General features: G+C 35.4%; 1 protein-coding gene across 1 annotated transcript in view; it reads left to right on the top strand.

The window, feature by feature from the left end:
- The window catches only part of TMEM117 (transmembrane protein 117), a 241,730-nt gene that overhangs the window by 160,928 nt on the left and 62,708 nt on the right, over positions 1–18,094 (top strand). Inside the window, exon 5 of the mRNA XM_026841040.1 lies at positions 2,136–2,233. Within this exon, the coding sequence (XP_026696841.1) occupies positions 2,136–2,233 (98 nt within the window). The remainder of the gene's footprint in view (positions 1–2,135; positions 2,234–18,094) is intronic.

Raw genomic sequence — 18,094 nt, 5'->3', positions numbered from 1 at the left:
ATACACACTCACACATCTCTTTATACTAAGTTGTGCAAATTAAATTAAAATTTATACTTTTTTCTGGAAGCATCATACCAAGAGCAGCAATGAGTTTTTGATGTTCCTATCTAAAACTTATTTGCACTATGACAGTGTTGAGTGCTTCTCTCCTATGAGCTGTTTTCCACAGTGACTGTCCTTGACCAAACCAGAAAATGAATTTGATTTCTCTAATGCAAAAGGTAATTGGATTTCTCTTTATGGAATGCATCCCTTTAATGACTGTCTCTGCTTCAGCCAATTTAGCTTCCACGGACCTGACATTGATCTGGTGATATAACTTTAAACAAATGCCAAAGCTGGGAGATGAAAGACCAACTGTCTGGTATCAGAAAGAACATTTCCTTCCTCATATTGCCATTTTCCTCAGAAAATGTCTCCTTCTTGAATGTCATTCTTATGAAATGTGCTACTCTAATAATTGGTCATAGAGCAGCAGATTGCATCCTTCTACTAAATACAATAAGTATTACTTAGAAAGTGTCTGGGAGAAAATATTTTGAAAATGAAATAAAAACTCTTGAAATATCTGTTCATCTTGACAAATATTCATTACTATGTAGACTCTTCCTAAGAGGAAACAGTATTTTTAAAGTAATGGATTAAATCTTTACAGAAGTCTTGTTCAGCATTAAATATTTATGGAAATATTTATTTAGATAATAGGGATCTTTAAAAAGTGCCATAGCATCTGAGAAAAGGCTTACCTACATAAAACAATTAGTAAAGATGGTATTTTGGGACACAGTCTCTTATTTATTCAGGCTAGACTTAATGCAATCTTAAAATCCTCTAATATGTTTTTCTATTTATTTAACATATTCATTATCCTTTGGACCCAGCCCTTCAGGCTGATATGCTGAGTACTTTTAACCCCAAATGGACTTGGAATCAAAATTTAGAAGTTGAATGTAGTTTACATGTAGTTTTAATTTCATCATGGGCCATGTGTTCTTTTTGATAAACACTGTTAATATTGTTGATTGAAAGTGGTAGCTCACACTCTGGATGATAAACTGGATTATAGAAACTCTGTATATGAAAATAAGAGTGGTGGAAAATAAAAACAAGAAATCTAAGTTATTTTATTTGAAATCTTATTAAGAGTTATTTTCAGACTAATCAAAACAGTGAATGATTTTCCACTGTGTACTGATAACCAATGAAAGATAGTAAGAATTTGTTATACTTATCTGTATTTTGAAGCAGGTGCTCACCCTTATTTCCTTTATCTGTTCAATTATTTCTTAATCTTTATGTGTGGGTATGTTTTCCATGCTTCTGGATCTCTTGCACAAAGGAATTGATGAGTTTACTGTAATGTAATTTTTGGTGCTTTTTAGTACAGTTAACTTGAAGTAAATGGATATAAAAACAGTTTCCCAAAGGTGCAAGCGCCTGAGGAGTGTTCACCTCCCTCATTTAGCTGAAAGTAATTTTTAATACTTTTGTGTTCCACGCAGAAGTAGTGCATGTATATGAGTCTCTGGACAGGAAACAGATGGCCTCTTTAGATAGGAATTATGAAAATGAGAATAAATATTTCATACTTTATAAATTTCGTGCAAGTTTTAAGGGATTTTTGTGTGTCTATTCCCAAGTGTGCTTTTCTTACTGATAACAGAAGGGAAAGGAGTATATAAATGGCATATAGTGCTTAATTCACAGGATTGCACTCCCTGGCTGCAATTCTGATTTCAAAAGTGGGAATTTTGCTGATGCTGCTGTCAGGGAAGTGGGACCCCTCTCCCAGCCTGGACCAGAAATCTTTGTAGCCATCAGGGAATATAGTTTTATATACTGTAGATTGCTGTAACATTTCGACTAGTTCCTCTTCTTAACTTTGGTTCTCCACAGGTTTCCTTGTTTCTCAAGGAGTTGTGTGCACTTCTAGGGGCAGCATATGTAGGCCAATAACCTTTATCTTGATTACAGATAACACGAGAGATATTGTTTTTCTACTGTCTAACTAATAAAATTATCAGAACTGAAGCAGACATGTCATCCGTAAAAGAAAGTGTTTTTAAAGTCCGTGATAGTACTTTATTTTGTGATGCCAGTTTAACTGTATATTATTTCTTCTTTCCGTGTAGGTCACTGATATGATGCTTCAGGACAAACCCTACCCAGACTGGGGAAAGTCTGCCAGAGCATTCTGGAAGAAAGGAAACATAAGGATAATTTTATTCTGGTAGGAAAACAGAAAAATCAAATTATTGTAAATGAATATTTTATAGAACATCCAAAAATGTATCTTCTATTTGTCTGTGGCTCTAAGAAATATGGTTGGAAAAAAATTAAACTTGGTCTAGCAAAAAATTAATTACAAAAGCTATACTTGAGTGAACAATTCCTAATCAAAATAGTTGGTGTAAACATATAATCCTAAAATTGATTTATAATGTTTCTTTTATCTTTGATGCTGTTTATAACTGAATTGTAAAATTTTTCCTGTATATGATAATATTTAGATGTCCCATTGTGAGTCCTTGTAGTTAAGGTAAGTATGTATGTAAGTGCCTTTTTGTGACCTTGAAATTAATTGTAGCTATTTTGAAATAACACATGAATCAGATTTCAAATGGTGAGTCAGACTCAGATTATTAAGAAAAATATTTCAAAATCATTGGGAAAAATTATGAGGGGAAGGTGTTAATTTGACCCCAAATGTAGCCTCTTCCAGGTAAGTTGTAACTGTTAAAACAGAAAACAAATTGTAGCAGGAAAAATGGAAGATGGAAAATGTATAGTCTAGGAGGCACTCTGAAGATGTTATAGCTGAAGATGAAAGAAATGGGGGTTTTTCAGCTACATCAGAAGGAGAAAACATCATTAAAATATCAGCAGACCTGCTGTTTTTTAATAAGTAGATTTAGAAGGAATTGTTACAGAGAAGTAGAAAGATTTATTTACATGGATTCTGGACGGAAATGCACTGAAATATCAATAATTTTAAAGGAGTAAAAATGAGATGTTATATTAAATTGAGGCGATTAAAGGAAATAGAAATTTAAAGACTAAAAAGAAAGCAAAATCAGATGGTTGATTAGCTACAAACAAGGTCTGTAAGGAACTGAACGGGCTGAGCTGATGTAAATTTTACTAGCACTTAATTGCCTTTTGAAAAACTGAATGTTAAAGATTGGCTATTGTTTCGGTTTTGTTGCTTTTTTTCAACAAACAATAATTATTCTACTGTCCTGTGAGTTCAGTATTAGCTAAATGGATTGAATATATCATCAGTAATAGAATTATGAGCAGAACTCTAGATCAGATTTTGCTAAAAGAAGCCAGGGTAGCTTTGCTGAAAGAAAACCACCTCTGATCTGTTAGAACTCTTTGAACATGTCATCAAAATAATGGATGAGGAAGAAATGCTTGATCTAATTTATTTGGACTTTCAATAAGCTTTTGACAAAGTTCCTTATTGAAGGCAGTTAAGAAAACTAGTAAGCCCCATGGAGTGTGCTGAACATTTAGGAATAATCTCAGAAACGTCCAGTTAAAAGTATAAAATAAAATAATAATTTTCTTCTACATTGATAAGGCAGGGGAGTCCCATTATTTTATGTTAGAAGTATTCATTATTTATATACATCATGTATATTAGTGACATGATAAAATTTAAGGATGTTGTGAATAATTTGACAAATTATATCATGGAAGAGAGATCTTAGAAAGCTAGATGAAAAAAATAAAATGATTGAAAAGTCTGAGTTATGGAGGGATGGGGGTGGGGTTCAAACAGCTCCTTGTCATCATTGTGGCGTGTGCAGAGGAAGATTCTGACTCGGTGTGCTGGGGTGGGCAAAAATGTAATGCAAATGAATAAAAAAATGCTCAGATAGGTACCTAGTGGGCTAGCAATGATCACAGTGTCATTTGGTTAAGTCAGCAAAAGCTCAGGCTAGAACATTATTGATTTTTTTACCCTTGTCTGAAGTATAGCCTTGTCTGAAAGACTGGAAAGGAGATTAATTAAGAGTAAGAAAAAACTTAATTACACCAAAAGACCGGAAGAATGGAAAAAAGGATTAAAAGCAAAGTGACATGATAGGGAGAGTTTGAATTTATATGCCAGACAGGGAGAACAATAGAAGACTATTAAAAGTACTTAAATATTATTGTGAGAGATGTTTTGACTTCTTGGAGTCCACAATGTTATAAATCCATATTCTAAATAATCTTCACATTAACAAAGCCTTCCAAAAGTTTAACGTCAAGATAAACTAATACATTTTCTTTTCATGCATGATTCTTATACTAAAGAGTATGCTTAATGGGGATTTAAAAACCTAAAGGGTGACATAAATGCTTTTATTTTTAGCTTTAAGCAGCGAAATAAAATAGCCCTGGGCAACAGTCTACATTCTGTAGAGACATTATTTAAATAGTCCACGTTAGACGTCAGTAAAAGTAGACTTTTTTTTTTCCCCTAATAAGTAGGAAAAATAGAAGGGGGAGTTAAAGAACTGATAATGTTATGCACAATAGTGTGGAGTATTTGTATTTCTTTTATTGGTGCTCAAGCAGTGTGATGTGAGCAGTCTCATTTCTGAAATGTCCTAAATGAAGCATTCTCAATAGTATGTCCTACGCAGATATTGGTATACCAAAATCCATTAATTCAGGACATTTCCTAGTGGCACACCTGTTTAGCAGAGATAGCGTAATAGAGTGCGCTGTATTTTAACTATTCCAAATATAGATGTGATGCACAGTTTAAAGTGGCTGATGAAATGAAAATTTTAGATACACCCTGGGCTTGTTTTTCCATCAATGTCATTTTTATCTTCAGGATTACTTTGTAAAATAAGAAAATGTCTATAAACATAGCAAAGGCAGATGGATTGTTATGGGGATGAAGGCGCCATCCGCTTGTTTATGGCAGTTGATCATGTGACTGCTTTGTGTTTCTCACTTGTAAATGTTTTTAGCTCTCCAGTGCAACCAATTAGCAAAGGTTTTGGTTTAGCTTATCATCTCTTGGTTTAAATCATTCCCTGGAAATATTGTTAGCAACTGGTTGTTGGGTGCTCCTGAGCATTCTGTCTGACTTTTTAATGTCTTCACAATATAATTTTCCACAAACAACTGAGCTAGCTCAAAAATATCAATTTGCTGTTTGTCTAGCCCATAACTAAGTTCATTGAAGTGCCTTGTACTTTTTTTACAGTGAGGAGTTGTCTTTTTATATATATATATAAAAAGGTCTCCATTTCGATCATTTCCAGCTCTGTTCATGGCTAATGCCATAATTCAGAGGCACCTTTGTGTAACGCTGTTATGGACTGTGCTATATTTCATAGTGATACAATGCAAACACAAACACACTTTCTTACAGATTTAAGAAAACATATTGTGAAGATGGCTTTTAGGAAGTAGTGAAGTATCTGGAACCCTGGTGGAATTACTGGGATGGTGCAGACATGTTTGTTGATTACAAAAGAAAGATACCCACAGGGAGTAAAATATCCACAGCACCTGGCAATCAGATGAGGCTGCAGTAGAGAGACAACTGTCTCCAGTGGTCTGTGGCTATCGTCAGTGTTGTGAAGTTACAAGCATGAATTGAAACAGGATAATTTATATTTTTTTGATATGTTGATAATGTGGCTGTTTTGGGAGAGACAAATTATATATGACATGGGAGTACTGGCATTTGAAAGAAGCAACAAGAAAAAAAAGGTTGTTAAATTAAGCCAAATAAAGCTCTTGGACAAGACTGACAACAAGCCAATAGCAGTAGCTAGTGATAAGTTAAATAAATAAGACAATATAGAACAGTAGATATTTTTAAAGTGGGATATTAGAGAAAGCAGAAATAGAAATACAGTGTGAGAAGACTGATTATTTTGCAAGTAAGTTTTTATTCCCCTGTAACACAGAGTAAGTCCAATGTACACCAAAGGTGTCTTTTTATAAGGAAACCACTTGTTGAGACAGAGGAAAGACAAAGACATTAAAAATTAACTACAATTGGAAGAGAATAATGTTAAGAGAATTAATGAAAAATTATTTAAAACTAATTTAGTAAATAGTTATGGGATGATTGCTTTTATAGCATTTATAGTATTTTTCCAAGAAACCTGTGCAATATTCAGCTTTCTAGATGGTTTGCAGAGGGCATGATGCTCTTACACATCTGCACAGGAGCAAGGTCTCACAAGCAGTACAGGTGACATTATTAAAGCCAGTGCACACTAACACCACAGTATATGCTCAGATTATATAGTCGTCGCCAGTGTCACCAAGGCCTGCGGTTAACCTCTGCCTAGTTTGTGCCTGAAATCACCATCCCCTCATTACATTGTCTTCCGAAGTGGCCCACCACATCTTGTGAAGAATCGAGCATGGTAGTTAGAATAAAATCATGAGAACATTTCTGGGTTATGTGCAGTTTGGTTAATAGAGGCAAGACCCAAATATTCTCTTTTGACAAACTGTTCCAATATTAATTATCCTCAAACCTTTCCTAACAGAGGATGGGGGGGATTATACTGAACAAGACTTAAAGAGTTTTTCATGTGAACTTTTAGCTGTAGGGAAAAACAAAACACCAACGAAAAGAAACAAGTTTACTGGAAGAGAGGAAAAGAGCTGCTGAGATCTGTGTTACCAGGGAAGAGAAGATTGATATTTGAAGGTAGATTATCAATATGGAGGAGTGTAGAGCTAACAGTAGATTGTGCAGCTGAATATTGATTGAAGGCAAGGTGACAGAATAATATATAGAAGATGAACATTTGAATATGCAAGTAGTAGACTGGAATCCATTTCCTTGGTGTCCCTGGCTAGACATTCGTTGTACATGTACACAGTGATCAGTCTTCATTGGTGCAATAATGTGTCTTTGTCTTATGACTCTTTCCTGAAATAACACAAAGCGCATACCAACATGGAGAAGAAATAAAGTAATATGGAGAATTGTAAATTTGTCATTCTGTTTGTTTGCTGTGTTTGACTTTGCAAACTAAATAGTCTTATCTTAGTATGTATTTCCATAAGATCACTCCAGCTTTCTTTATGAAAAATAAAACTAACATGCTCTGAAGTGTATGTTAGTAATCACAGTACTTTGATTCAGCAAGTAATACAGGTTTAAAAGCTTTTATTCAAGTTAATTGTTCAGAATTGCTACAGAGTACTAATTCATGTACATATATTTATAGAGGATTGTGTTAAATATGGGTTTGTGTAGGATTCTTAATTGGGCAATATTTTGTACCTTAGAAGTAGAAGAAGCTTCCTTATGAGATAGATAGCCATGTCTCCCACACAGAAATAAAACATAGTATCTTCAAGAGATTATGAACCTATTTGAGTGTTTGGTTTGATAAATTATATTTCCATATTCTGTGCTTTCATAATCAAGATGATAAATGCATAACAGACAGTTACGTTCTTTTCACATATATTAATGTAGTTCATACATTTGTTTAAAAAGACAGCTTCTTAAAACATCCATTCTTTTCATTATAGGCTGCTGAGAAAAACTAATTAGACATTACAGATTTGTCAACCAAAATTATATATTAACCCAAACAAAACAAACCTTTCCTTAAGTTTGAGTAAAGGTTTTTGTGATGAAGTCCCACAAATACAACCACATGAAACAACAAAATGATTATATCTGTAATATACATATATAGAGATACACATACATTATTATTCTCTATTTTGGAGGTTTTTAATTTCATCTGTTCATTCTTTCATATTTAAGTATTTTATCTTGGAATCATCTAGAAGGTGAAGCAGATTTCCTGGTAAATAGTATAAATACTATAAAAGAACATAAAAATATTTGACAATATTATTACTCTCAGTGTATCTTTTATTCTTATGTTATAACAGAAGTCAATAACTTCAATTTGGATAAGCAAGACAATAAATAAGTTCCTTCCTATTTCCTTTTTGTCTCAATGGAAAATATTCAGTAAGGTCCTCCATAGAGGTTTTATATTGATTAATCTGTCTCCTAATCTGGTCAGACATTGTTAAATATATTCTGAGAGGATAAACTGTCCACAAACAGCCATTGTTATATTTAGTCTGGCAGTCAAGAAATATGATTACTATTTGTCAAGAGATGACTAAAATATTTTTGATAGCATTTATTTAATTTCTGTGCTGGGTATTATTGGTAAACTATGCTGTGAGATTGCAGTTGGTTTACATGAAAAAAGGTTGAAAATAAATCATCATAATTCTGACAACTGGACTTTCTTTCATACAAATGTTTTTTTGTCTGAAAAAAGTTTTCTACCTATTTTTAGTTTTCATTTAACCATCCTATACTATATTTGAAAATATTGTGTGTATATATTATAATATTGTATTATATAAAATATTCATACCTGAGTTTTTCATTCAAACCTGTTTGATCCTGTACAAACTCTGGTTCATGTCCTAAGGAATATTTTTCCATTTTGATAACAAAGTGCTTTTACAGTGTCTAGTATGGAAAAGTAACAGTGGTCAAGACTCACCAGAATGGTTGAAGCTTGACAACCACCTGAGTCCAGCCCATTTTTGGGACCTCATTCTCTGATGCCTTCCCGTGACTCTTCAGTGCATGAAGACCACAGTGTCAGTAATTGGGTGTTCTCCTATCAATTTGCTCTCCTCAGTGAGCACTGTTTTCAGCTGGAAGCATTACTCAGTCCTCCTCTAAGATGCTACTGCATCCCCACTGATTACTGGTACAAGCAATCACTCCAGTCCCTGGCAGAACACATCTGTTGTTTCCCTCCCTCCCTCCCTACACAGCAATAGCCCAAAATGCTGCCCGTGTGTGCAGAATCAAGAGGGAAAGGGCAAAGCAGACCTGAGACTCTTAAGCCAGCTGTGGTGTGGTTGACTTCCAAGATGGCATTCACCACTATAACATCATGGCCTGTCTCAGCCTTTCCCTGGCTTTTCTAGGGAAAGCCAAGGAGATAGGAGCATCTTGGGAAATGCAGTCAATCCACAGGCCACCCATGTGGACACATGGGGCATGTTATTCATGGACTTGTTGTTGAGATTCAAGAGGGCTTTCTGCGAGAGAATGGACATGTGAGCAATCCTGCGTGAGAACAAGACTGATAAGAGCCTCAGCCGAGCAAGAATGCGATAAGGATGTGACCCTGAATGAGGGGGGAGAAACTCGATGAGACAAACAACCCCCGGAAGGGGTTGGGACGGAAGAGGAAGTTACACCAGGCAGGTGCCTGGCAAGGCTGATGTGGCACTTTTTATCCAATCATAAGAAGGTTTAAAGCGCGGGCTAAGTTAACTGTCCAGTCTTGAGGACTTGTACTGCATGTTACTCACGTGTGCGGGAGAACATTATAAAAGGGCTTTCTTAGTTGTAATAAAGGGGCATTGCTTGATCACATTGGTCGTGTGCGTGCTCAGCTCTCCCGCAGACTTGTAATGCACTGCATGAGAGGTAGATGCTTTGCATGACCTTACTTATATACGAGCAGAGAGAACATATCCATATGTGAGGGAGTGCATGTGAAAGTCTCCCATCTGTCTCACCTTTCATGAGAAAAAATTCTTATCTTGCCTTTGCCAGTCTATACTTGGAAAGGCTGTATCATGCATTTTTCCCTGCTATATCTGTGATAGGAAGAATAGTGAGACAAATCATTCCTTATCTCACTTTTCTTCTCAGAAGGAAAAGCATTCAAGGGAGACAAAATCAAGTTTAGGAAGCTCTACCATCTCAGATTTTTAAAAAAGTACTGTAATTGTGAAATCACTTTAGCATGAAGATTAGGTTTGTTGTTTGTCTTGTTCAAGTTACATAAAGTGGTTTCATCCTATTTTTTTTTGTTCTGATGGAGACTCCTACAGATCAAACAAAAACATATGTTGCTTCCTACTTGTATTTGAATGAATAAGAGAAGGGTTGACAGAGGGTAAGAGTGAGTGTAGCGTGGCAGCTTTCCTTTCATATGAAGTAGGACACACATGTGCACATCCACATCCACACAGGCAGCCACACCCTTGAGACAGCAATAGAGGGAAGGAAGCAAGCTCCTAACACAGCATTCCCCTAGCAAGGTCTAGTATGGAAGCATTTAATATCCTGAGGTGTAAAATAAGATACATAGAGCAATCTGGCTGAAAGATAGTTATACTGAAGAGAAAAAAGGATCATCCATTAACTACTGTGAGGTTTTGGATTGGGCCCATAGATTTGAGTTTCACCTTTTTTTTGGCTTTAAATTCCTTGAATTGCTGTAGTACTTATATATTTTTTTAGCCTACCTTTTCAGTTCCTCAGCCTGTTTAAGCTTTTGGAGTTATATTTGGTATCTGCTTGCAATTCAATAGCTGATAGCCTGTTAGAAAAAAGGCTGGTTTTATTCCTACATAATTGCTAGATTCCTAAGTATAGCCCTCATAATTGGATGGATATGACAACCCATTTTCACCTCATTTTAAAAGTACATTTTATTCTATCCCTGTTAGTGAGCAAGAGGTATATCACGAACAATTACTAAAAATATTTTATCCAGTGTGTAGCTTTAATAAAACTTCTTAAAGTGCAGTGTCTGCAGTGTTTCAGTAATAACAGTACTTCCAAATGAAAATACACAAAATCACATTTTATGCCCAAAACTGAAAAGCTCTAATTCTTAGATTAAAATTTTCCTTAGCAGGTTTCAGAAGTTCTTTTGTTTGAAATTGGCAGTTGCAATCCTCATTACAGGGACAGTGTAGAAGGGATGTTGAAGCAAGTCCTCTTTTAGCACCTTCTCTCTGCTTTCCACAGAGTTTTTTCTGAGCCGTAGACAGCTCTGCCTTCACTCAGGGCCTGTGGAAAATTTTCAAGGAGAAGAGCAGAATCACTGATGTGGTTGCTTGTTCTGTCAGTGCCCTCTTTCTGCTTTAGTGCTTTCCTTTCCTTCCTCTTTGATGGTATAAATCCATTTGCTATAAGCAAAATCATCTTTTTCTATCATTAGATTTACAGCTAGCCTAGGCCTCATTCTAGGTCCACATTAAAAGTAAGATGAGTGTAGCTGTCGCATAATAGACATTATGTGATCGTGTAGGCAGAAAAAAATGCTGAAAGTTAAATTATAACAATATATTATTGGATAATTGTGACAGCCACCCCAAGACAGAAGTTCCAAGTATTGCAATCAGTTCAACATGCACACTGTGGACTATTATTCATACAGCAGAAGGATACAGTTTAGATTATCAGGGTCGAAAGTCACTGTCTTGCATTCTTACTTCAGTATGCAGAGGCCTGGCAAAATCATAGCCCAAAATGTGGTCACTTTGACTCAAACTCAAGTCTCTTTGGGGAAGCTTTAAAGAATCCATCACACAAAGACATGCTGCATAGAGAAGATGCAGCCTCAGACAGTGGTTTTGTGGAAGACATGGAATCTGAAAGCCCACGGAGTTCAATGGAGAACAGAAAATGAGTGCTGCAGCTTTGTGCTCACAGCCAGAGTTCATAGACTTTGTCATGGCTGGATTCCAAAAATCAATTCAGTTTCGTAAAATATATGCGATGATTAAAGCAATTAAATTATTTCCCTTCCTGGAATGCTGGAGTACTTTTTTAAAATTATATTTCTCCATAATGGCATGTTTAAATTTGTGCTTTAGAATTTGCTGGTGTATTTAGCTGAAGTCCTGACTCATCTTCTTTCTCATATTCCCGTATTTCCCATTCACATTCTGGACTGGAAAGCCCATAGGAATACACAAAACTGAAAACTTTTTTTATCATGACAAAGACTGCAAGAAATGCTGATCATATCAAATGTTCTTTGGCTTTCAGATCCATGTGAAGAAGCCATTCTGAAACTGATTTATGCCCTGTGAAAATCAGTTTGGAAACTATCTGGTTTTAGGGCCTGTTGATTTCGTGTGTAACTGGAAGCACTACCACAGTGAAACTGTTCCACCAATGATAATGGGATTATTTAACAGTGGGGACTGAGAATGCTCTCCCTGGGGAAACTTTGGATGAGTTTATTAGTCTTCCACTGATTTCAGGAGGATGTAGCAGTTGTCATCCATTGAGCATCTGATTTAAAAAGTTTTATTCCTCTTCGTTTCTCAGCAGTCCTTGATGACATGACTTCTCTTGTGTCTTGGGCATCAAGAGAATTTTGCAAATAGAATTTAGCAAAACTTGCCACCCTATCAACCCATTCTGCTGGTGCAAAAAAGGCAAACAAACAGCAATACAGCAACAACGGTTCCAATGAAATAACAACTTGAGGTTCAGAGCACTGCATAGGACTAGAATGTGGCTGTACTGATGCTGAGTTACTTTCTAACTGATGATCCTTTAAAAGAAGAAAGAAATAGCTTGTTACATCTGAATTCAGTTATTTAGGGCTAACAGAAAAATTATGAGACTGTCTTTTGCAAAGACTGGACTTAAAGGTGTAGCAGGAAATTATTATTTAAATGCTGCCTGACTTCATCCCCTATGCCATTCTGTCCCTTTCTGTCCCCTTCAGATTCTTACACCCCACGGCCACTATCAGAATAGAGCCATTTCAATATAAATGAAAGCTTCAAACTAGCATTTCAGGATGTGCTTAACACAACTATAAATATGAGTGTAAATATGATTAATTAGTCCTTGTATAAAACCTCCATTTAGATGTAAGGAGCATTTGTTTTGTTTCTTACTTGCTTTTCTACTTAAAAAAATAGTAGGGTTGTAAAATTAAAAGAATTTGCTGACAGCTATCTTAATCAAGACTTTCAACATGAAAGTTGTTGGTTTTTTTTTTAGACTGGATAACATAATGAGAAGATTGTGGGTATCTTTTTATTTTAAATAATTGCAGGTTTTCTGCCTGAGACAGTAGAAAAAGCGATGCCTAAAACAAAGGGTAGATTAAATTGTCAATGCAATCACAAAAAAAAAAAGTTGTTAGCAATAGGTGCCCGTCAGGGTTCTTGGTTTCCTAATGTATGTTTTCATACTTCAGTATCTTTTCTGGAATTTTCTTTAACAACAACAAAAAAATCATGTTTGCAGTTAAGTCCTTACAATAACAGATACCAGTTATATTTCAGACCACGCATATTTGAGGTACTTTGTCTAGCAGGGAGTTATGCTGATGAACCTAATTAATTTGTGATACTGACTAATCAGAGAAGAGCTTCAGTAAACAGTGTGTAAGCAAAGATACTATTAATACAGTACTAAACTTTTCCATCTTTTCAGAATCTTTATCTACTGAAATGAATGATCTTTTCCTTGAAGAAGAAACACCTTGACAGTGCAGTTTACTGTTTGCTTTGTATTCCTGATTGTGTTGGTACATTGGTGAGCTCAGTGCTGGATTTCATTGGAATAGGCATCAGCCCTTCTTGTCTGTGATGACTGAAGGGGTAAGGCAAAGCCGGCGACAACAGCTGGAAAAAAAATGTCTATTCAGCCTTGAGAAAGGCCCATAGTTTGGGAAGCTTTATTCCTCATACTTTGGTTCACTGCTTCCCCATTTCTTTTTTATACACCTTAACGGAATTCACTAGTTCTGCCATAGAGTGATTTGAATTTAGGTTCATTAAGTAAATATCTTACAATTGGGAAGGTAGAGGACAAAGGCCAAGAAATTGTCAAAGTACTACATTAAAATGGAGGAGGCTTTCATTTCAGCTTCATGACTTGCCATGGCAGTTTTAGTTTATTCAAAGATACGCTGAAAATAAAAAGAAGATATTTCTTATTTTAAAGACACTACATAAGGCTTTGTCCCAGTGCCGAACAAACGTTCTCTTTGAGACTGTGTTAGCTCCAGTGCAGGCTCCTGGGCCTTTCTGCTTTTTCATACATTGGGGAATTGCATGACATGTAAAATGCACAGGTGGTTTTTCTCTTTTTCTTTTCTTTCTTGTTCTGCTTGGTTGCTTACATTTCATTTACATGGGTTAGTTTTAATTTTTATGTCAATTTATACATAATTGTTGGAACTTTGAATAATGAAGTGCCCTAAGCTTTCTCTACTATAAACTGAAACAGGAAATAAATTTAGAACTCTTAGTAAATTGATTTCCTTTAAACAACCACCCATGGCCTTTGTTTCAAAACAAACAGCTATTAAAAATGCACACATTTGGGCCCTCTGTTGTGCCAGCATTGTGCAGACCAAGCATAAGTGAAGCTCTGCCCTCTGCCCCAAGAAGGTTACTGTTTCGAATTCCTACTTTAAAAAGAAACATGGCACAGAGATGTGCTAAATCTCTCATCTACAAATGCATATTTACTGCTCAAAAAAGCAGCATATCAGTAGAAAATGGCCTTTGACACATGCTCAACTTCCAGTTATTTGCATCCTTTGACCTGACCTCATTTACTGAATATTCAAGGCCCATTGGCATAGCTAAGAAAACATAGTTCTTGGGCAATGAAATAAAGGCATGTTTTCAACAACAGTAAACAAGCTGGTTATATCTTATTTGACTTTTAAATGATATATTGAGTTGAAAGAGTTGGAATTTAGGTGGGAGACAATCATCTTTAACTTGAATAAATTTCATATGAAGAATGTGAAGGAAGACAGCACATGCAACGACAATGTCATTTTTAGTGCATTAGTTATCAGGACGAAACTTCTTTCAAAAGGAGGCTCAGATTTCTTGTTTAAGCTTCTCTGCAGCATTCTGTCACATGAAGTCTAACATACTCCTGCTTCTAAACTTTATAAATAAAGTATAATATAAATTTAAGTGTTTCCCAGGGATTCTTCTTATATAAGCTTGACCAAGCTGCATGAACATACCTCTGTTCTCTGTTACAAGGAATTGTATTATGAATGTAGCCATTTTTCATTCAAACTGTGATACAACTGGGTTTAGTTTTAATGTCTTAAATACTAAAGGTTTAAGAAGCCAGGCAGTGCTTATGGACATCTTCAGGATTGTTTCCTCAGGGTGGCTTACTGAAGATTTGAGTTGCTGCAATTTAATCATACCTATCTTCAATAACATGAACAGAAGAAGTTTTGATTCGTAGTAGACTAATTTATGCTTTACAACATTATCTTGGTTGGAATAAGACGTTAAAAACATTTAGCTATTCCCCTTGTGTGCAGCTGAATTGATAAAATTATCTGAACTTCTTTAGGCTTATTTTTATGGAATGTAAAAAATTTATACTTTCTCCCAAAGCAAATTAGTTTACACGTTGCAAGCACAGATGAAAGCATCTGGTATGTGATAATAATATTTTAAAGAAAGTTTGTGCTGTGTTTCAAAAAGGTAGGGCTTTGTACTTAGAATTAAACTTCTGCTTAAAGTGTTGTTTAGCAGAATTTTTCAACCCATTGTGTAATTTCCAGCTCTTCCTACCTGAAATGTTTCTGTGAAGCAGTATTTTGGTCTCTTCAGTTGGAAGTACCACTTTCTTCTTGTGCCACAAGATATTTCAGTGACTGCAATATATTTTGGCTGGTTTCAAGAAGCATACACTCTCTTTTAATCTATACACAACCTCAATTAGTGTTCAGGTCAGTAAGAGGGAAGACATTTATGGAATCAATCATTTTGGGTTAAGGAGTACACATACTGCAAGTGTACTAATGGAATGGAAATAATGCCTGGAACATCTCCAGAACAGTCACAGTCTCAATGGAGCAATTAAATATGTATGAAGAATGTTTGCAGTGAAGTTCAAATACATCAGCCTGAGGCTTATATTTTTGGTTTAATTTATTCACAGCCTCTCTGTGTACTGCTGCTTGATGGTCCAAAACCACTTCTGCACACTTACTCGTGCATCGTCTGTGTATCCACTGACTGACAGATACAGTGACAGTTGTTATTTTTAATCACCATCTCAGGAGCAAGGATTAGACTCTGTAGTAGAAAAGTGCAGTGTTAGTATTCAGGTTAACAGTTTTTATTCATTAATAGATTTGACATCATTCATGGTATGGGAAGTAGTCTTTAGAATTAATTCAGACAGTGTTTGAGTATTTAGCAAAACCTTCTAGCCTGAATGTGCTGGCATTATTAGGTCTTCAAATTAGAGTATTACATGATATGGCCTGTAATCCATATCTTCCTATCACTGCTTTTATCCTTCAAGAAAGAGATGCTTGTACTATAGCTAGAGGCCTTTTCATAAGTAAGTACAAGCCTTTTCATATCATTATGAATGCTGGAGCTCTTAAAAAAGTTAGTGCTTATGTTTCCTGATAATTACTGGGTTTTGCAAAATGTATAAAAGAACACATGCTGTTTTCAGGGTCAGTAATTCTTTGCTCTCTCTACTATTTTCAGTAATAAATAAAACCAAACTTTAGGGCTTTGTAAAGAGAGTTTGTTTCCTTTGACGGGTCTCAGTTCTACAATTTGTCACTGATCAGAGAACACCAGCATATTAGCTAGTTCATCTGTTATCAATTCATACACTATGAGTAAGTGGGATTGTCATATAACCAAGCTTAGAGCTACTGGCAAAGCAACTGAGCAAAGACAGCCTTTTAAAAGGATTACTGGTAATGCAATTACTTGTGGAAGATGTATGGATATCTCCTGTATGAAAACACCAGCATCTTAATGTGTTCTTTAGTCAATAACATTAGTAGAATGAGAGCTTGTGTTCCAGTAATGGCATACAAAGCTGGTGGATAATGGCATGGTGAAGCAAAGGCATTTGTGTAAATAAATGAAGCTAAAGCTAGAAATGTGATTTTGTTTCTTTAACTAGTTTCAAGGCTGTTATTGAAGCCAAACTTACTTTAACTGACACCATAACTATTTTACTAAATGCAATGGAGCTTTGAGGTCTTAAAGCTCCCAATAGACTTTCTTCATTTCTGGATAAAAATATCTGTTTATATCCATAGTTTAATCTATAACTGCTAATAATATCAATAAAGTTTATGAAAAAAATGTGTTGTTAATATGACCCCTATTACTGGAGATGACAGCGATATGTCATGGAAGTGCCCCCAAATCATATAATTTTCTAGAGAAGCAGAATTAATTTAGGAGCTTCAATTAAGGCAGAGGGTAAGCAATCTTGGTGGTGTTGCAATATCAAGGAAACCTCTGTGCTTGTGAACAGCTGTGGTCGTTGGCTTTTGATGCCCACTTTAACCATCAAGATGATTGACTTTTCCTAATAAAAAAGAACATCTGCATAAGTATATTGAAGTAAGCATCTGACCTTCATCTTTTTGAAATCAGTGGTAAAAGCCCAGTAGTATTCAAGGAAACTTTAATACTCTTAGATACTGACAGCTTTTTTTTCAGTTAGTAGTAGGGGAGATTTTTCCCTGAAGTATTTAATAAGCTCCGTGGCATCCATACAAATAGATTTCTGAAGAATACAATGACAGGTATGCTGTTTGATTAGTTTAGTCTTCTACACTTTTCTTTCCTCACCTTTGATAATATTTCCCTCTTGCAACTTTTATATTTCTTTCTTCACGGTGTTGGTTCATATCTTCTCATTTTTCAATAAGCAAAATTCTGGTGCTTAGTGTATGTTTCTTCTGGCTTTTTGTTTCCACGTCATCAGGCTCCTTTTTCCATTAATTTATTGAGTTTTGCTGCTGGCTTGTTGTTTTTCTTAAAGGCTTATTTTTCTGATTTTGAGTAACAATAATATTCTTAAGATTTATAACCTTATAATTTTTTGTATCAAAAACCTGATTGGGTTATTTCTTATGATAGGTGGGCAAATAATCTGGCTTTATGAATGTCAGAAGAAGTTGCATGTTTACATTTTGTACCATGGCGTTCTAAACTGCAGTGTGTCTTGTGACAGCAGGTTATGCCTCATGGTAGCAAGATCAGATTAATAAAGGAAGCCAACACTAAGGTATGTGTACTTAGAAAGTGATGCATATAAAAAATGCTTTACCCTCCCAGGAAAATGAGTCATAGCCAAACTGTTCATACCTTAACCATCTGAATTGACTATCCTATGTTTGTATTTTTAGCATCTAAAAATATAAAAATGTCCATACAATTTGACCTACAAGAGATTTGTGGAACTTGTGGTACTTCAGAAAATCAGACCATTTAAGTATAGTTGCCTTGCTATTGATTTAGGGTCCTA

Source organism: Athene cunicularia (genome assembly GCF_003259725.1).
Source record: "Athene cunicularia isolate RWA chromosome 1 unlocalized genomic scaffold, athCun1 chr1_part2, whole genome shotgun sequence".
Classification (NCBI taxonomy): domain Eukaryota; kingdom Metazoa; phylum Chordata; class Aves; order Strigiformes; family Strigidae; genus Athene; species Athene cunicularia.
This window is presented reverse-complemented; position numbering and strand designations above follow the sequence as displayed.